Here is a 21,316-nt window from a genome sequence, read left to right as displayed (position 1 = left end):
TGCTAAACCCAGAACAGGGTCAGGAGAGTAGGGGCCAAGGGCCATGCCAACTCAAAGCAGCGCTCCAGAGCCACAGCCATGTCCCCCTGGCTGGAGTGGAGGCCGCAGGAAGCAGCAGCTGGGCATCGGCAGTCCTCTGTGCCTGCCTTTGTCCTGCCCGGCTCTTTTACACCACCTCCCCCGACCTGTAAGCACATTCAGGGCCATTTATCACCCACCCACTGTGCCAGGCTCTTTCCCTCTGCTGTCCCTCAACCAGCTGCACCGTGATGTGTGTCAGTGACTCGTGGCCCTGTTGGGTGGCACGCTCTGAGAGGACGGGGACAGTGTCCTGTTTATCGTGCCCTCGGTTCTTAGCACCTGCCTGGTGCCCTGCCAAATTCAGTGAGTGGTGGCGTGCACCAGGGAGGAGACGCTTCCTCAGGGCCCTTTCTAGGCTCCCAGGAGCTCTGGGGCGGCTTCATTTCACAAACGCATACTGATGTCAACACTGCCAGGTTTCCTTTTATTAGCATTTTCTTTTCAATCCCTATTACCTTCCTATAAGAAAGAGCTCTTTGCCCACAATCTTCCTGCTCCAAATCTGACTCCAGAGCCTGCACAAGGGGCCCTACACCAAATACACATACACGATCAGATGGTGAAGGAGCGAAGCCTGCAACCGCAGCAGTGCTGATGGGTAATAACTCTGGTCGGCCAGAAGAAACCACTAAGGTAGCAGAAAGAAAAATACTTTATAGAAGGGCAGGTCACCAGGAGGGGCGCCCACTGTCCACACAGGGCCCACGGGAGGTGTGGGGTGGCTTTGCATTCGGAGCACACAGTCGGCCTGGAAACCGGAGCAGCAGCTGTCGAAGGCCCCCCGTTCCGGAGGGAAAGATGTGCGGGGCACCCGGGGGCGCACCCCGGGAGGCGGTGGGCCCCGCTCAGTCGTTAGCACTGGGCCTGGCGCGCCCCGGCACGCTGTGGGGCCGCCCGCCGGCGCAGAAGGCCGCCTTGGCTCCGGGGGACGGCCGCGGCCTCGCGGGCACCTCGGGGGCCCTGCGGACAAGCAGAGGAGTCAGTGCGGCGGCCCCGGCCTCCGCGCGCCTGGCCTGGCGCCGGACTCGGCGGCAGTGAAGACCAGCCTGGCGCTTGCTGAGCTGCGCTTCACGAGGGAGCCTCAGGAGGGCAGGCAAAGGAGAGGGGGCTCCGCAGGAGCAGAAAGCCCAGCGTTTCTCCTCCCGTTTCTGATTCCCGCGGCCGTGCTCACCAAGCGGACAGTGGACCCTCAGCGACTCAAGGGGCCCGGCCCTGCAGGCGGGGCCTGGGACGGCGCCCCCTGCCGGCCGACCCCGCCCGCGGCGCGTCCTGGAGCCTGCGGACCAGGCTCTGCGCCGTCCAGGCTGGGAGGCCGGCGCCCGGGTGAGATCAGAGCGCCTGCAGGCTGCGTAGGACCGTGTGCCCTAGTCCTCCAGCAGTTGACATGACCAGCAGGCAGCCGGTCTGCAGGAGGATGAACCCTAGCCTGTGCTTCTGACTTTCTCCAAGAGCTGATTTCTTCCTGATATCGGATTTTACAATTGAGTGTTCAAAGGAACTGGGCTTGCATAGTTAATGAGTAATGGAAGACAGTCAGTAGACTGTCCTTTCCACGGAAAGTTCCACTGAACCTTACAGAACCAGCTTCCTCTGAGATTCTGACGGCAAAGTAAACAGTGTCGGGAGAGGTCGACTCACTTGGACAGGATGTCCATGGTCTGCTGGGTGGCCAGAGTCCTCTTGTCCTGGAGTCCGTATAAGAGGGTCTGGATCTGAAGACACTGCAGAACACCAAGTAGTAATCCTGAGGTTATGAAAATGTCACAGAGCATTTTTGGGGAAAATCAACTCTCCCTTGAATGAGAGAAAGAATAGCTCATTCACACACCCCTGCTATGAAGGAATTAGTGCATTCTCAAGGTTTCTCCCAGGAACAGTCTAACCTTCAGAGTAGATATTCTGTGTAATTGGTTCACTTTGTTGTATAGCAGAAACTAACACAACATTGTAAAGTAACTACACTCCAATAACAAAATTGGGGGGCGCGGGGGGGGGGGGATTCTCTGAGGGATCTAGGCAACGTGTGCACAGCTTTAGCAGTTTCATTGAACTCACTGTGACTGTTCTGTGTTGTGCGTAGTCCCAAAGTCATGTCCGACTCTGCGACCCCATGGACTGTAGCCCGCCAGGCTTCTCTGTCCATGGGGATTTTCCAGGCAAGGGTACTGGAATGGGTTGCCATGCCCTCCTCCAGGGGATCTTCACTACCCAGGGATCGAACCCAGGTCTCCTGCATTGCAGGTGGATTCTTTACCAGCTGAGCTACCAGGGAGGCCCTACTGTGACTATCTGTATGCAAAACTATGTTTAAATTTGTATTTTTAGAAAATATAGGCAAGAACATTGCTATTGCCCAGAGGAAGGGTTTCTAATTTTAAATGACCCTTGCTACAGCTCAAAAAAGCTTTTAAAATGTTTTTGCTTTTTTGTAAACAAATGCTTTATATGGGCTTTCTATATTCATTATACACAACAATTTCTTAGAAGCTGATTTGTTTGGGAGTTAAATATTCAGCTGTATATTATCCAGGAGTGGCTTGTCTTGATTTCTCCCTACTGTCCTGTGCAACAGAGATGAGAGCTGTGCCCCAAATGTTCAAAATAATATTGAAGAATGACATGGAGGGACTTGCTTTGCTGAATGTCAAGACCTTTTAAAAAACTATAGTAATTAATACAGTGTGGTTTTCATCCAGATAAATCAACAGAACATGGTAGAAGCTAACACCTCATAGACAACAGAAGTGGCCCTAAAGAGTGTGTAAGGAAGAGCTGAACTAGTTAGTAAATGGAACTATGAAAGCAGTGGGTTTTCCAAATTGAAGGAAATGGACCCCTACCCCATATCAAACACAGAAGTTAACTCCAGATATTTTTGGGAACTAACAGATGAAAATTTTGAAGGATATCTTTTTATGATCTTGAGGTAGGGACATATTTCTTAGACAAGATCCAGACACACCAAAAGTAAAAAGCTGATGAAATTTAACTATATTAAAATTCAAAACATCTGTGTTCCAAAATGTACCCTAGGCAAGGTACAGACAAACCAGACTGAGGGAAAATACTTGCACAAAACTGAACAAGGATTAACATTCAGAATACATAATGAACTCTTATAAGGTAATGAGAAAAAAAGCTACTAATAGCAAACTGATCAAAAGATAGAAACAGATTATTCAAAGAAGTTGAAAACAGACTGGCTAATAAACACACCTAAGCTCACTACTAACCAGTAATGCAAACAAAAACTTCAGTGAGATTACCCTTTCACCTAACAAATTGCAAAAATTACAGTCCGATGATAACACCAAGCTTCATCAAAATATGAGGCAACAAAAACTCTTTTATATATTGACAGTGGGTACTAAAATTGGTACAACCAATTTGGGAATATTTTGTAGAATGATTTGGGAATATTTAGTAGTGGATAAGTAAATTGTGATGTATGTATATTGTCTATAGATGACACGTACAAATTTTTAATGTATGTATCCACACAGATGAATCTCATGACTATAGAGAGGAAAAATCAAATTGCAGACGAATGCATGTAATATGTGTGTGCATATTTGAATGTGAAATAAAACTATAGTAAAATAATAAAGATGAAATGATATCTAATTCAGGATAGTAGTTATTTGGAAATGGAGTGGGGCACAGGCTTCAACTGTATGGGTCATGTTTTATTTCTTACACTGAACAGTAAACTCAGAAGTGCTTGTTATTATTCATAATTTTTCTTATATCTGAAATATTTCATAATATACTTTTAAAAGACTGAAATTCTTTTTTACATGGTAATAGTTTTAGTCAAAAAAAAAAAAAATAGAGGATTTGAGGACTCCATACTAAAGACTGTATTCATTCTTATGGGTTAATCAGAATTTTTTAGGTCTTGGAGAAAATTAAAATGCAGGCAACCAAAAGGCTTTGTTTTTATGAACTGTGGAAAACAGCAAGCCCATCTGAAGGTTTGGTTCCATCTGAGGAATTGAGAATATGGTTCTGGAATCTGAGAATGTGGTTGTCTTTTGGAGGAAAGCAATGTCATTAGATGAAAATATGGGAGGGCTTTTTAAATAACAGAAAATATTCCCTATTTCTTAGCTGAATTATATAACACCAAAAAGGAGGACACATTTCCCTGTTATTCTATTTAGTATATAATCCAAATTCCATAAAGGCAAGGATCCCAGCTCTCCCGAGCAGCAAACCTCACATTTTCTCAGTCTGCGTGGAGGCCCTGACCCGGGCTAGGCAACATGTGGCTCATTCCCCAGGATTGAGCTAACCCTGCTTTAATTCACACGGAGATGGCTGTGACCTTGGAAACTTGTGAACCTTGAGAAAGCTCTGTGTTGCTTTGAGGGGAAGGAGATGGGGACACGCTGTAAGCTCTTCCAGCTCTCCTCCCTGTTTGACTCACGGCTACTGGAAGCCTGGGTCCTCGCTACCGGGGCCCGCAGAGGAGGCTCACTCAGGGACAGTGGGTGAGAAGCACTTGAGAAGCTAGCGTGTTCTCCTTCATTCGTGTGGGGCTCCAGGGCGAGCGCATCTTGCCAGACAGACTTCATTTCCTCCTACCTGGCCAGGGATACCTTCACTCAGTGTAAAAGATCAGGTTGAGGTTTAAGCCCCCTGCAAACTTCCCTGTTTACATATGTAGGAGTGCCTCAGAGGCAGCTAATTTTGAGATGGGCTGATTACTGCCAAATTCAGACTTAAATTGAACAAAGTAGGGAAAACCACTAGACCATTCAGGTATGACCTAAATCAAATCCCTTATGACTATACAGTCGAAGTGAGAAATAGATTTAAGGGACTAGATTTGATAGACAGGGAGCCTGATGAACTATGGACGGAGGTTTGTGACATTGTACAGGAGATAGGGATCAAGACCATCCCCATGGAAAAGAAATGCAAAAAGGCAAAACGGTTGTCTGAGGAGGCCTTACAAATAGTTGTGAAAAGAAGAGAAGCGAAAAGCAAAGGAGAAAAGGAAAGATATATCCATCTGAATGCAGAGTTCCAAAGAATAGCAAGGAGAGATAAGAAAGCCTTCCTCAGCAGTCAATGCAAAGAAATAGAGGAAAACAACAGAATGGGAAAGGCTAGCGATCTCTTCAAGAAAATTAGAGATACCAAGGGAACATTTCTTGCAAAGATGGGTTCGATAAAGGACAGAAATAGTATGGACCTAACAGAAGCAAAAGATATTAAGAAGAGGTGACAAGAATACACAGAAGAACCGTACAAAAAAGATCTTCATGACCCAGATAATCACAATGGTGTGATCACTCACCTAGAGCCAGACATCCTGGAATGTGAAGTCAGGTGGGCCTTAGAAAGCATCACTACAAACAAAGCTAGTGGAGGTGATGGAATTCCAGTTGAGCTATTTCAAATCCTGAAAGATGATGCTGTGAAAGTGCTGCACTCAATATGCCAGCAAATTTGGAAAACTCAGCAGTGGCCACAGGACTGGAAAAGGTCAGTTTTCATTCCAATCCCCAAGAAAGGCAATGCCAAAGAATGCTCAAACTACTGCACAATTGCACTCATCTCACACGCTAGTAAAGTAATGCTCAAAATTCTCCAAGCCAGTGCTTCAGCAATACATGAACTGTGAACATCCAGATGTTCAAGCTGGTTTTAGAAAAGGCAGAGGAACCAGAGATCAAATCAAGAGAGTTCCAGAAAAACATCTATTTCTGCTTTATTGACTATGCCAAAGCCTTTGACTGTGTGGATCACAATAAACTGTGGAAAATTCTGAAAGAGATGGGAATACCACACCACCTGACCTGCCTCTTGAGAAACCTATATGCAGGTCAGGAAGCAACAGTTAGAACTGGACATGGAACAACAGACTGGTTCCAAATAGGAAAAGGAGTAAGTCAAGGCTGTATGTTGTCACCCTGCTTATTTAACTTATATGCAGAGTACATCATGAGAAACACTGGGCTGGAAGAAGCACAAGCTGGAATCAAGATTGCCGGGAGAAATACCAATAACCTCAGATATGCAGATGATACCACCCTTATGGCAGAGAATGAAGAGGAACTAAAAAGCCTCTTGATGAAAGTGAAAGAGGAGAGTGAAAAAGTTGGCTTAAAGCTCAACATTCAGAAAACTAAGATCATGGCATCTGATCCCATCACTTCATGGGAAATAGGTGGGGAAACAGTGGAAACAGTGTCAGACTTAATTTTGGGGGGCTCCAAAATCACTGCAGATGGTGATTGCAGCCATGAAATTAAAAGATGCTTACTCCTTGGAAGGAAAGTTATGACCAACCTAGATAGCATATTATAAAGCAGAGACATTACTTTGCCAACAAAGGTCTGTCTAGTCAAGGCTGTGGTTTTTCCAGTGGTCATGTATGGATGTGGGAGTTGGACTGAGAAGAAAGCTGAGGGCCGAAAAATTGATGCTTTTGAATTGTGGTGTTGGAGAAGACTCTTGAGAGTCCCTTGGACTGCAAGGAGATCAAACCGGTCCATCCTAGAGATTAGTCCTGGATGTTCACTGGAAGGTCTGATGCTGAAACTGAAACTCCAGGACTTTGGCACCTGATGCAAAGAGCTGACTCATTTGAAAAGACCCTGATGTTGGGAAAGATTGAGGGCAGGAGGAGAAGGGGATGACAGCAGATGAGATGGTTGGATGGCATCACCGACTCAATGGACATGAGTTTGAGTAAACTCTGGGAGTTGGTGATGGACAGGGAGGCCTGGCGTGCTGCCATTCATGGGGTCGCAAAGAGTCGGACACGACTGAGCGACTGAACTGAACTGAACTGAACTGATGTTGACACGCATTGGTGTTAACTCATTCACTGAAGCATTAGAATTTTACTGACATGTTACAATGATTATTTGAGAAAACCTGAGGTCTCAGGTCAGTCTGCCTTAAGAGGGGGCCTGCAGAATCTAAAACTCAGGAGGAATTTCCATTCTTCTTTGGTTATTGGGGTTTCTTCTCCCTGGCCTCCCATTCTCTGTGGAAGAAGATATATTAACTGAATCTTCATGATTCCTGGAAGAAGGTCATGGCAACTGACAGTGCAGACGCGGATCCTCACTGGTTCTACTAGACACCTCTGTCCCAGAGCCTGCGGCTCATTTTTACTGGGGTGTTCTGTAGAGAGATCAGGGTTAGGACAGAGGGCCACGTTTGGGTAAAGTGACCCTCTTCATTAATCAAGTCCAGAGGGAGGTGAGCCCATCCCGTCCTACCCCCTAAGTCCCAGGAGTTAAGACTCTCCTCTTTCTGGTGTTAATAGGTTTTATTTTTAGGCTATTTATACTCACTAATGGGCTTCCCTTGGCTCAGCTGGTAAAGAATCCGCCTGCAATGTGGGAAACCTGGGTTCAATCCCTGGGTTGGGAAGGTCCCCTGGAGAAGGGAAAGGCTACCCACTCCAGTATTCTGGCCTGGAGAATTTCATGGACTGTACAGTCCATGGGGTTACAGAGAGTCGGACATGACTGAGTGACTTCATTTTCACGTACTCACTAACGAAATTTGCCCACAGCTTTAGCTGAAGAGGGACGAGGTGTAAAAGGATGTCCACTGGGAGGGAAACAGACCCTCGGCCCCAGTCTCTTTTGTGATGACAGTCCCAGGGAGGACATAGCAGGACAGACAGGGAAGAGTGGTTCATCCAGTAGCTGCAATGTTCTCCAACAGCTAACCTTTCTTAAGGAGTGAAATAATCCATTACTGACTTTAACTAGAAAACATCTTACATAGCCATATACATATGTACACATATATATTTTTATATATGTAATTAGCTATATATTTTTATCTAGAAACATAAATTGAATTTTTCAGTGTTCTGTGGCTCTTAGCTAAATTTGCTGAAACACTTTTGTGTGAGGTAGTTCCATTCTTTTGTTAAAAATATTGATAGAGATTAAGCCCGAGTATTGTAAATATCTCACTGAACCAAGTAAAGAACTCCTCAGGCCTCAACAAGATAACATTCTCCACCAGTAAAGGTATTCTGTACTCTCCCAATTCTCCCAAGGAGTCCAGTACACTGTGATCTGAAATCAGCCTCCAAAGGGTGTTTCTCATTTTTCTTTTAAGTGGACAAAAGAACCCCCAAATTGTGAGGTTCCAGATGAGTTTTAGGAAGCCATATATTGTTTGTGTTCTCTTGATTTTATCTGCAGGGACTGGGAGAAGTCATTTGTGTTTTCATTGTTCGCTAAATACTAAAGACCTTTCCTGCTTCAGGAAGGCAGAAGGGGACTCAAGCTTCACATTTATCTATGAGCTGTTCCCCAAAGGGGCCGTGTCTGTCTTCCTCACCTCTGTGTCCCAGGGCCTTGCACAGTCCTCAGTGCCTAAGTAGATGCAGTATTTGCTAAATTAATGAATGACTAAATAAGTTGAATAAAAGATTCACTTATGAAGTTCTTCTATGGGTCTGTAAGACGTGTTTAGACCACAGGGCTCCAGTGACACGTCAGCTGCTGAGACGTCTGGTGAGGAAGCTCCATGTGGATGCAGTGTCACAAACCTCCTCCCTCAGAATCCAGGCACTCAACAGCAGAAAGTGTGTCCCCTAGGTACCACTGTCTCTTAGGGGCATCCATAATGCCAGGGGGGTTAAGACACAATCTTAAGCATTTGATGAGAACCTTAAAAAGTATATTTGACACGACTTTGAGTTTTGAAAGTTAGGTTTCTAAGGAGCCCAGGGGCCAAGGAATCTGGGATTGGAGGCACCGACTTGCCTGCTCTGGCCCACCTCCGAGCCCCCTGGCCGGCATCCTTCCCCGTGTGCACAGACGGGTGGCTCAGCGGCAGCTGAGGCACAGAGGTTAGCTGACTCAGTCTACCCTGGCTTTAGAAAGCTACAACAGTTAAAGACCTGAACTCATAAAGAAGCGTATTTTCTGATTTTGAGGGGATCTCTGCAACTAGTACTCAGGGCCACTTATTTTCATGGCAGCTCCTCTGCAGAAGTGGCCTGATTTCTCCTTTTCACCCTCAACCTCCAGTCTTAAGTCCTGAAACCATATCAGCATTTCTACTGGGAAACTTCTGACAACTGAAGTGCTGCTGGGACATATCCTTTTTAATAACAGAGGCGGTGCAGCTAGGGCTGCAGTTAAGCAGCCATCTCAGTTGCAGGTACGAGACTCAATGATGGGAAATGGAGAAAGACATACTTTTCTTGCCTGGGAGGGGTCTGTGCCAAACCTTCAAGCGAGCACATGTATTTTATCTTTACATGAAATGAAAAACAAAGCCTGAGAAAGATAAAATTTTTTAAAAGACTCTAATGCTCAGAATCTAAAATCACTGCTCTTCTTTACTCGTATATCTGATGCGAGAGTGTGTCTGTGGAGGAGAGATTACCCAGGAACACATGGACTGTGCTTCTCTTTTTATGTCAGTTCTCAAGGTTAGTATTAAGAAGAAAAGAAGACATCAGAAGTCAAAATACGTGGAAGTAAGAAATGCCTTAAATTTTTAGAAAATCACAATTATGCTTTCATTTAGTAAGCTTTACAAGGCAAGCAGAAGTGATTCCTTAAGTGACGAACGTGGGGAAATGCAAGGACAAACTGAGACACAGCTCCTCAGACAGCTTTTCCTATAAAAACAGGGTCACGTGGGGGCGGGGCTTGGTCTCCCCAGCCCCTCAGACAGCAGCCTCACCCGGGTGTTTGCTGAGCCCGCCACATGCCCACCCTGCGTCCACCTCGGGGTTGGAGCAGCGGAGGGGGGTTTCCAGTGTTGTGCGGGAGCCAGGTATTTAAAAACGTGTAAACAAACACGGCATGACTGCTTGTAAGAGATACGGTAGAGAAAAAAGGATGCGGGCTATGAAAGAATGAGGTGGGGGAAAAGGTCAGCAGTGGTAGAGGAGGCTTGGGTCAGTGAAAGCCTTTCTGAGCTGACATTCGAATTGAAACCTGCAGGATGGGGAGTCAGCCGTGCAAAGAGGGTCAGGTCGGGGGCAGGGAGGTGGGGTTCTGGGCAGAAGAAACAGCAAGTGTCTGAGGCAGCATACCCTGCTCCTCTCTGTCTCTCTCTCTCTCTCTCACACACACACACAGACACACTCCCTTCCTTGGAAGGCCAACGAGTCAGAGACCTGTGGGTTACTGCGCAGATGGGTAGGAAGCCTCCCATGAGAGAAACAGATGGAGCGGGGCCAGGGGCCCTGGACAAGGGGACAGGGGAGGAGGAAGAAGGGAGGCCAGGCCTGCCCTCCCCTGGCTGCCTGGACAGCGGCTGAGCAGCACCCTCCCTGAGCGTCTCGAGTGCCCCGCTCGGCGTCCTGCTCTCCCTGCTGTCTCCCTCACTCCTCACCTCGGGGTTGCCCAGAGCTGTGGGTTCTACATCCTTACTGACACCCCTCAACTCCCCCACAACCCTGCTCCAGCCCCTTGCCACTGTCTCGGAGCCAGCTATCACATCCTTCTCCAGGATGACGGCAACACAAATATGCAGAGGACACGGGCGTCGGCCGACTGTGGGCCGACTCGCCCACAGACAGGCTTGGGCTTTCTCTCCCGAGGGCATGGCCAGCTGTTGGTAGAAAAGCTGGGTCCACCTATTTCTGAGCCAGAGAGAGCAAGAAATCCAGCTCCCTTTTAAAACTAAGTTTTCCAAACTGCTTTCTCTTGGCCGGGCTCCCTCCTGACGTGGAGCTGAGCCGTCCCGCCCCGTCCTTCCGGAGTGCGGTAACACTCCTGGCACTCCCTCTTTCCACTTGTTTAAGGTCACACTGAATTTATGTGGTAGGAGATTTGTGCCTTTCTCTCTGTTCCTGGCTGTCCCCCATAAACCCACAGTTCTCCTGCATCCAGTGAGGTTTTGACAATCCCCAGAAGCTCTCAGGCCAGGATGGTCCGTCCAGACCCAGTCCTGCACCCTCCAGACCGTGATGCCAATTTAGGAAGGTCTGAGACATCACGCATCCACCACAAGCCACAGTAAGCATTCCCATATTAGAGGAACTTTGCACAGCAAATGTAGCCTTGTCCTGGGCAGTCTGTGTTCAGAGCTTGTACATGTTTTCAAAGGGACAGGGAAGATGGGGGGCTGTGTCTAGGCTGCTATAGTTAGGGGGCTGACCCCGAGCAGAGGAACTCTGCCTGGCAGCTGACAACATAGGGCAGCCTGTGACCAGGAGACCTGGATTCTGATTCCCACTCAGCCTGAGTCAGGCAACGGAGGCTCCACATTTTCCCCACAAAAGGTCAAGCCCTTGACCACTTTAACCACCAGCTCCCGTTCTTATGCTGTATCAACCAATCTACAAACCTCTCCAGTAACTAATGAGTGCGTCAAGTGATTTTAAGCACACTTCTCAAGCCAAGAACAGGATTCTGTATATGAAATCAATGTCAGCATGACCCTCTTTTCTTTCAGAAGGGATCTGAGGTGGACTGCTGCAGCCCAACAGTGGGTTAGTCAAAGATGATTAGAAAAATCAGGATTAAGGGATCAAGGAAAATCAGACTCTGCCCATGAAAGCAGAATGAGCTAACACGGGGCTCTACGGGACTCCAAACTAGGCTCTGGATTGTCCAGTATCCAGGGCAATGGGGAAAACACCGCAAAAGCTAAAGGGAAAGTGAAACTAGGTGGGCCGCTGGTGGAATGACAGGACATTCCATGAATGAATGAATGAATCATGTAGAAGTCTCTGTGTGTTTAGCAGGATGGAGAACAGCAAGGACTTGACCTGTGACCACATAAGACCTGTCCAGGGTCGGCTTTCTCACATACAAGCTATGAATAAGAAACATCTCCTTTCCCTTCTTCAGATGATTCATCATGGTGGGCTTTGAATTTCTTGGCGAGAGAGGTCACATAAAATTGTTATTTTGTGGAAAAGGTTTAATGTCCCCATCTATAAAGTCATCAGGTGGTGGACGGAACCCTGATGATGTCAGTACCTAGCAGGGAGACCAGGTCACGATGGGACCCAATCCAACTGCACACAGTATTGGGTCTGGGATTAGTCTGGAGATGCTTCTGACCTAGGAAACAATTTTTGTGAATCCCATTTGCAGCCTTTTACCTGGATGAAAATCTAGGTCTCCATGTAGAAAAACGTGAATTTTGTGGTGGAAATTTCCACCTGGAGCCAACAGAGTTCTCCAGTGTTCCCCTGCAGATGCCTTTGAAAGAAAGGCCCACAATGCGGCTTTGTTTCAGTAACTTACTCCCGCTGTCTGCTTTGCTCTTTGTGCCTTCCTGTTCTTCATGTGCACGGGGCCACGCCTGGGCCTGCAGCGCGGGAAGCACATCTGGAAACTGAATCAATGGATTCCTGCTCCAGACCTGAAAACTCGGGGCGGGGGACGGGACGACGGATGGGCAGCTGTTGTGGTGGTGAAATAACAGGAACACTGGACCAGGAGCTTTAGAGAGCTGCTGCTGGCTCTAGAGAGCCCCATGCTAAATATGTCATCTGAGAAAGCCCAGCTCAGCAAAGCCTGTGTGTGCCCTGGTGTTTGTGGAGTGACCAGTCCTGTCCTCAGGTGGGTGGGAGTGGAAATGAGAGCTGTGTGTACCACAACCGGCAAAACGTGCAGCATACGTTTCTGCCCTTTCTCTCTGACTCTGGCAAGTGGCAGATAGCTTTAAAATGTCAAAGTCATTGTATTCAGAACTGATGGTTAATGAGGTCAAACTAAAGGAAAACACGTCAGCAACTTCCACTGCAGACTCCGGGAGTGATGAAGCCTGGAGTTTCCTGACGCTGAGCTGATTTCCAGCCCCATGGGTGAGCCTGAGCATGGAGCAGTGATTCTCAACCTAAGCTAAACTGCAGGTCCCTGGGCCCCTCGTGCTTTGCCCCAGATTCTGCTTCAAACCCCCTGATGCAGGGGGTTTGAAACCAATGCTTGGCAAACCAGTGGCATTGAGGAAAATGTGGGCTTTACTTAATGGTAACTTGTCCATAGATAATTTACAACTTCTAAGAGCCTCAGGCCCCTTGCCTGTACATCACAGCTACCAAGGTCTGACCTGGGGGGCTGCTGTGAGGTTTGGAAGTGATGTATTAGCTGCCCCAGCGGCAGCAAGCCTGGGCCCCAGTGCGTGGTCAGTAGTGGAACCAAAGCAGCCCTTCCGGAGTCAGCAGGGTGACATGAAGGCTTGTGTGGCCTCAATTCAAATGCCTGCTCGTCCACTGACATTTGCTGCCTTCCAGCACTCCTGGGTCCCCTCCCCTGCCTGGAGTTGACTGAGCTGAACCCTCGGCAGAGGTGTTCCCTCTCATCTTCACTGCTCAGGGGAGAAATGAGGAAGGGGGAGCAGAGAGGAGGCTCCTGTGGGGGAGGGGGGGTGATGCCTCAGCTGGAATAGCTCCACCTGGGCACTTGGGCATCCTGCGCTCTGCACCCAGGCCTAGCCCTGACCAGAGTAGCCCCGCTGGCCTCGTCTCATCCCTGCGTCAGAACAACCGTGGGAGGGAAGTCGGGTTCCGTGTTGCTGTTATCTCCACTTTACAGGTGAGATGACAGAGGCCTCTTGCCTCAATTCTTGGGCCACCCCATTCCATTTCCAACACTGTCCTCACAGTGATTAAAAAAAAAAAAGTCCAAAAAACAAATATAGAGTGACTGAGGCCTGCTTAAAATTCCATCAGTGGCTCCCAGATGTTACAGCCGGGTTCAGAAATTTTTTTATGCAAAGGACAGGTGGTAAATATTGTAGGTTTTGTAGACCAAGAGATAGAAATCGAGCTACTATGTTGGTACTTACCTAGTAAGAGAGGGAACAAACATTTGTAGGCAAAATTTAAGGTATAATAAGTACATTATTTTTGGTAATCTAGTTCTACTAGTGAAAATAATGGGTTTCTTTTTTTTTTTTTTTGAGGGGGATAAAATTTCACTTGGAGGAGGAAATGGCAACCCACTCCAATATCTTTGCCTGGAGAATCCCATGGACGGGGGGTCTTAAAGAGTCAGACACGACTGAACCAACAGCACAAAATTTCACTTAGCTTGGGTTTAAAGTCAGTGTTCTCCACCATCAAATCAATTTATGATCACCTGTGAAATGATTACAGATTTTATAATCATCTGTAAAAACCATTTTTAACTTAGGGGCCACACAGAAACAGCTTCTTAAACAGGAGCCTCTATCTTATCCCTGAGTCTCCCCTTCCACCTTGTTTCTGGCGTGGGAATTCCCTTCTCTGCTCGGCAATGCTCTTTTTTAGGACTACTTATCTGGCTACCTTCTCTAATCCCCTTCTTCCCGCTGATCGTAGTGTGAACCTGTAGCACAGAACTGAGCACATAATGTCAGAGTTAGGGGATTCGCCTAGACTCTCTTAAGGGTAGGGGCTGTGGCAAGCCTATTACTGCACATGCCCCCAAATAGGGAGGGGCTCTAGTGACCCTGTTCCAGGTTGTCTGATCAAAGGACAGTGATTTTTGCGCCCCCTCCACTGTGGGCCACCCAGCGGCCTGAGAGGCACCATTGTCTTACCCTGTACCACACCCCTGGCCTCGGGTGATTGGTCAAGGGTGGGCACCGGATCCAAGCCTGGCCTCTCAGTCTTTGCCTGAGAACTTCCAAGCTCTGACTGAGAAATGGCAGTGGGAGCGGGAAGTAAAGATCTGGAGGGCTGGCCGCCATCCCCTGCTGGCAGGGGAGACGCTGCCACGAGCGAGGAGGAGAAGAAGGTGCAGAGAGGCAGGCAGGGCTCCTGAGCAGACAGCACCCTGGTGCCACTTGAGTTTGGCCTTTACTCTCTCTCTTGAGGCTCCGCTGGGTCTTTGCGCTGCTAATCATACACCTGTCAGAGCTTCCTTGGAAACCATAAGACAATAGACGCTTCTTTATACCTAAGCTAATTTGTGTTATATTGTCAGTGGCAACCCAAAGGCTCCTACTTATCCTGATCTTGGCATTCTCGGTACTCTGCCACTGGTTTCCAAACTTCCTCTAAGCACAAGAGGCACCTATTCAAACAGATTCTTATTTGGAAGCCCACGAGGGGAGAGTGATGTAGTGTAGAGTAGATGTCACAGTATGGGCTGCTTGGTGCTAAATCCCCACTCTGACGGCTCCCAGCTTTGCAGTCCAGGCCCAGACACATCCTTTCAGCCTGTTTCCCTCTCTGTGAAAACAGCAGAGGTATCCAAATCTTAGGGTTTCTATAAGGCTTATATAAGTTAACAGATAAATCATTTAACTTAGTGCTGGGGACATAAGAGTCACTCAATAAGCATTAGCTTAAAAGTGGGGGTTGGAGAAACCCGGAGCAATTGCCACCCTCAACTCCCTTCCTCACCTTTCCCTCACCACAAGTTAGTCTTTGGCATCGGTGTCATGTCTAACTTCTCTAAAATGGTTGGTATGATATATCTTCCTGGCTAGACTAGAAAGTCTCACAAAGACAAGAGGCATATTTTTCTTGGCTATTCATTGTCTTTCCCCATTCTGCCTACGACAGTAATTGGCCCATAGAAGATATCCAATAACTTGTAGACTGATAATGAACATGCATTATCTCGTTAAAAAATAGCCAACATGCATGTTACCAAATCTGGTGACTTTTGCAGCAGAATCAGAAGTCATAAAAAGAGAAAAAGTCTTGACTTAAAGGACAGCTCATTCAGAACTAAAGTTAATTCTTTTGGTTTAGGCAATTAGTTTACTTAAATAGGTTTTCACCATTTAAAAACTAATGAATGTAATGAAAACACAACATGACAGAACTTATAAATTCATTTAAAGCAATAATAAGAGGATAATTCATAGCCTAAAATGCTTATATCATAAAAATGAAAACTCAAATGAATTAAATTCCCAATTCAAAAAGGTTGGAAAAATCCCAACAGAGTAAAACAAATAAGTCACAAGGAAAGAAAGAATAAAGATAAAATCAGAAATTAATGAAATAGAGAATTGGAATGCCATTTATCCATGGAATTCAAATCCCATTTCTAAGAATAATTAACAAAATAGACAAACCACTAACTCAGTCAAGAAAAAAGCGTGAAAAAAACCAACTAAGAATTAAAATGGGAAAATAACTATTAAAAAAGTAGAAATTTTAAAAGTTCATCAGACTATTTGGCAAACCTTTATGCAAATCAATCTGAAAATGTAAATGAAATAGATAATTAGCCGGGAAAACATAGTTTAACAAAGTGACCCCATTAGAAATAGAAAGCTTCAACAGACCAACTGGTTTGTAAAAGAAACACAGAAAATTATCAAGGAAATCACCCCACTAAAAGCACCATGCCTAAACAGTTTCACAGGTGGTGTAAACTTTCAAAGACTAGATAGTTTTAATGTTGTATAAACTCGTTTAGTACATAGACAATAAAGGTAAACTTCCAAATTATTTTTATGAAGTAAAATAACATTGATATTTGGACAAATATCACTTAAAAGTATTGGTACAAAACAAAATAGTTGCAAAAAATACATATTAGCAAACAAAATCAATATCACATTGAGAATAATTCATTAGGACTAAGTGGATTTATTCCAAAAATGCAAGGTTGGTTTGATATTATAATAAAATGCATCCATATTAAGTGATCTAAGAAGAATCATCTCATTATCTCCACTGATGCTGACAAACTGAATTATCTTATCAAATAAAATCCAGCAATTATTTCTAATTAAAAAACACTCATAAACATAGCAATTCTTGGATACTTCCTAACCACAATAAAATATATAAATCTCAGTCCAAAGCCAGCATATATTAAATGAGGAATCACTAGAGACATTTACACTAAGACCAGGAATGAAGTGAGAATGCCTATCATTTCAACATTATTTATTATTGTACTAGAGGTATGAGGCAATTCAATAAGACAAAAATAAATCAATCAGAGGCATAAAATTTGGAAAACAGAAGTTAAACTGTGTGCAGATGATATAATAGTATACCTGGAAAACTTGAGAGAATCAATGCTCAAATTAACTCAAGTAACAAAAGAAGCAAGCTAGCAGAACATAAAATTAACACAGAGAAACCTATGGTCTTTGTCTGCACAAAAATAACCAGTCAAAATACATAATAGTGGATAAAACTCCACTTATAATAACATTAAAGAATATAAAATGCTTAGAAATCAATTTAGTAAGAAATGTACGAATTTATATGAGGCACACTTTAAAATGTTCCTGAATGAGGCTAAAGTAGACATAAACACAGATAAAGACATCCCTTGTTCTCTGGTAGAATGACTCAACATCATAGTGATGTCAGTCCTCCTGAGACCCATTTATAAGTAACTCAATTCTCCAAAAAATACCACCAGATTTTAATGGAGCTAGACAAGTTGATACCAAAATTCATGTGGAAAAATAAACATGCCAGAATATTTAGAAAATCTGATATTCTAGGGGTTTATGAAAAAATAATGAGGGGAGTCTAACCCTACCAGATACTATACCATGCTATGAAATCTCTATAATTAAGGTAATGAGGTACTGGAATTCAAATAAACAAAGAAAAAAGTAGAATAGCAAGAAATTTGGAAATAGACTCAAGTACATGTGGAAATGTAGTATATAATGAAAGTGTTATCTTAACTCACTAGAGCACAGATGGACTCTTTAATAAAGTGGTGCTGGACAACTGGGCAGCCATTTGGGAAGAAAATAACATTAGAGCCATACCTTATGCCATCCACACAAACTCCAATTTAAAAAGAAATAAACATAAGTACTAGAGGAACATATGGAAGAGTTCCTCTGTAAACTGAGTGAACAGAAAGAGTAGAATAACATTGATGAATTACATTATTTACAAATTTAAAATTATTTGCATGGTAAAGAATAATTGATAATTTATTAAAAAATCTATGTGCACAAGAGGATTACTGTATCTTTTGCCCCAAAAAGTGATAGCTGAGATCAATTGCAACACTGATGCCATCTAACCTAAATAAGCCACCTGTAAAGTTTCATTTAAGAAGAGTGTGGTGCAGAGGCAGGAAGGGCGGGAGGATTTTTTTCCGAGTTAGTCGGGCTACAGCTTTACCTTCTTCAGTTTCCTGTGGGCCCCGGTCTGGTTCCCCTGTGCCAGGTCAGCCACACCCAGGAGCCGATATGTCTCTGCCACCTCAGGGCTGAAATCACCAAACACGGCCACTTTGGCCTCCAGGGACTCTCTAAGGATGGAAGTGGCTCTCTGCCAAAGGAATAAAAAGCAGTCGGTTAAATAAAAATGTTCATTGCTTCACTACTTACAATAGCCAGGACATGGAAGCAACCTAGATGTCCATCGGCAGATGATTGGATAAGGAAGTTATGGTACCCAATAGAATATTACTCAGCCATAAAAAGGAATGCATTTGAGTCAGCTCTAATGAGGTGGATGAGACTAGAGCCTAGGGAAGTAAGTCAGAAAGACAAACACCATATATTAACGCATATATATGGAATCTGGAAAGATGGTACCAACGATCCTACGTGCAGGGCAGCAAAGGAGGCACGGGTGAACAGACTTTGGGACTCAGTGGGAGAAGGAGAGGGATGATTTGAGAGAAAAGCATTGAAACATATACATCACCATATGTAAAACAGATGACCAGGGCGAGTCTGATGTATGAAGCAGGGGACCCAAAGCCGTGCTCTGGAGAGATGGGGTGGGGATGGGGGGACACATGTGTTCCTGTGGCAGATTCATGTTGATGTATGGCAAAAACCATCACAATATTGTAAAGCAATTATCCTCCAATTTAAATAAATGATTTTTTTTAAGTTCAAAGCTGGATAAAGAAAATGCCAGTACCAGTGCCTCCTAAGAAAATGATGTAACTGATACACATGATATGCCTTTCCATTTTCAGGGAGAATGAGTTTGGGTACTGTGTCTCATGAGCTGAGCCTACTTACCTTCTCAGGAAATAATGTACATGGGGTGGAGGGGTTGGGAGGGGGTCGGGGATGGTGCGAACTCTGAAGAGAGAATACATAAAAGACCCCTGGAGAAAAGCCACCGCAGATGTTACAGGAACCCATTTTAGTTGAGTTGAGCTGAGTTCAGTCGCTCAGTCATGTCCAACTCTTTGTGACTCCATGGACTGCAGCACGCCAGGCTTCTCTGTTCATCACCAACTCCCGAAGCTTACTCAAACTCATGGAGTTGGTGATGCCATCCAACTATCTCATCCTCTGTCATCCCCTTTTCTTCCTGCTTTCGATCTTTCCCAGCATCAGGGTCTTTTCCAATGAATCAGTTCTTTGCATCAGGTGGCCAAAGTATTGGAGTTTCAGCTTCAGCATCAGTCCTTCCAGTGAAGATTCAGGACTGATCTCCTTTAGGATGGACTGGTTGGATCTCCTTACAGTCCAAGGGACTCTCAAGAGTCTTCTCCAATACCACAGTTCAAAAGCATCAACTGTTTGGCCCTCTGCCTTCTTTATAGTCCAACTCTCACATCCATATATGACTACTGGAAAAACCATAGCTTTGAGTAGACGGACCTTTGTTGGCAAAGGAATGTCTCTGCTTTTTAATGTGCTGTCTAGGTTCGTCATAGCTTTTCTTCCAAGGAGCAACCGTCTTTTAATTTCATGGCTGCAGTCACCATCTGCAGTGATTTTGGAACCCAGAAAAATAAAGTCTCTCATTGGTTTCATTGTTTCCCCCTCTATTTTTCCCCATTGATTATTCCCCCATGAAGTGATGGGACCAGATGCCATGATCTTAGTTTTCTGAATGTTGAGTTTTTAGACAACTTTTTCATTCTCCTCTTTCGCTTTCTACAAGAGACTCTTTAGTTCTTCACTTTCTGCCATAAGGGTGGTGTCATCTGCATATCTGAGGTTATTGATATTTCTCCTGGCAATCTTGATTCCAGCTTGTGCTTTATCTAGCCCGGCATTTCTCATGATGTACTCTGCATATAAGTTAAATAAGCAGGGTGACAATATACAGCCTTGACATACTCCTTTCCCAATTTGGAACCAGTCTGTTTAGCTGAGTAGGAAGAATAAAAAGTACCAGGAAATGCATTGTGTCCTTTACGTGTCAAGAACTGTGCTAAACAGTTTATGTGTGTGAGCTCCTTTAGCTTGCACTCTTTCCTTTCCATAAGGACAATTTTAGTCCTTGTTTGACAGAGGAGGAAACCGAGGCACAGGGCAGTTGAGAAGCTCGCTCAGAGTCAGAGAGCCCATCAGCGGCAGAGCCGGGTCTGGTCCTGCCCGCTTCAATCCCTCTTAGTTTCAGGCTCTTCTTTCTCTGGGCACATTGATGTTTGTATGTAAGTGAAAACTATAGTTTCCTGGCAATTTATCTCCTTACAGAGTATTCAGAATATATTCCAGGGTTTTCTGTTTCTCACAAGAAACACTTCAGGAAATGAAAAGCAAACATTTGGACATGGTGAAAAGTTAAATAGGTCTGACATTCTGTTTGGTTTATCTGACTTATTTATACCCACATGGAATAAAAAAAATACGGGTTGGAATTCATCTCTTCAGTCAGACTGACACTTCAGTCAGTATGACACTAAGACATACAGAGGGAAAGCCCTGCATGTCGATCTCCCATGTTTCTCCGAAATTCTTCCACCATGTCCTCCATGAAAGCATGATTACAGTCAGAGAACACAAACGCGGAATTTAAGAGCTGAACAAAGCAGAAACCAGTGAAGAAGCCTCGCCCACCACTTAGCCCTGAAGGCACCCTGCGAGCACTCCCCAGTCAGAGGAACTGGCAAGGCCTTCACTCATTTTATTGGCAAGAATATGAATTAGGTGCTGGGGTCGGGATCAGGGAACCCCAGGAAAGGCACTGATAAGAGAAAAACAATTTCTTAGGTGGAAAGACAAGTCAGTGCTGGGGAAGAGCTGTGTCAGTTGTGAAGTGTGTGAGCCCCCTTGGTTCAGGTCTTCCTGATGCCGAAGCCTGTCATGTCCTGTCCCAGGGACCACGAGGCAAGTGCTGGGTTTGGCAGCTTTTCCATGAAAACTGGCTGTCAGGCATGGAGGAGCCAGTGGGGGAAAGAAGAGCCCAGCTCCTTCTCCTAAAGGATGCTCTCAACGCCATTTACAGCCTAATTGGGGAAGCTGGAGATAGAGGTGCATGTCGAGATGGCAGTGGGAAAGATTCCACATGGACATGGGTATAGAGGAAATCCAGACTGTGACAGTCTCTGAGAGTTAGATAAGTTTAACGGAGAGAAGGGAAGAATAATCAGGATTCAGATGGGCTAAGAGGCAGGCTTGGGCACCTGGGCACACAGCGGTAGGG

General features: G+C 45.2%; 1 protein-coding gene across 9 annotated transcripts in view; it reads right to left on the bottom strand.

Annotated features, from left to right (window-relative positions):
* Nucleotides 1–484: 484 nt before the first annotated feature.
* TTC23 (tetratricopeptide repeat domain 23) overlaps nt 485–21,316 on the bottom strand; it is a 142,874-nt gene continuing 122,042 nt past the window's right edge. For 5 of the 9 annotated variants that reach the window (XM_020910905.2, XM_020910904.2, XM_020910903.2 and 2 more), the window contains 2 exons: nt 18,095–18,244; nt 12,482–15,202 (listed from right to left, as the gene is read on the bottom strand). In XM_020910905.2, the coding sequence (XP_020766564.2) occupies nt 14,972–15,202; nt 18,095–18,244 (381 nt within the window). In that variant the 3' untranslated portion in view covers nt 12,482–14,971. Of the gene's footprint in view, nt 1,042–1,719; nt 1,803–12,475; nt 15,203–18,094; nt 18,245–21,316 lie in introns of those variants that run through there. The other 4 variants (XM_070478170.1, XM_070478171.1, XM_020910909.2 and 1 more) reach the window with 4 other exon arrangements.

This window comes from Odocoileus virginianus, chromosome 16 (assembly GCF_023699985.2).
Source record: "Odocoileus virginianus isolate 20LAN1187 ecotype Illinois chromosome 16, Ovbor_1.2, whole genome shotgun sequence".
Lineage (NCBI taxonomy): Eukaryota > Metazoa > Chordata > Mammalia > Artiodactyla > Cervidae > Odocoileus > Odocoileus virginianus.
Note: the sequence above shows the minus strand (reverse complement) of the source record. Positions and strands in the feature narration are given on the sequence as shown.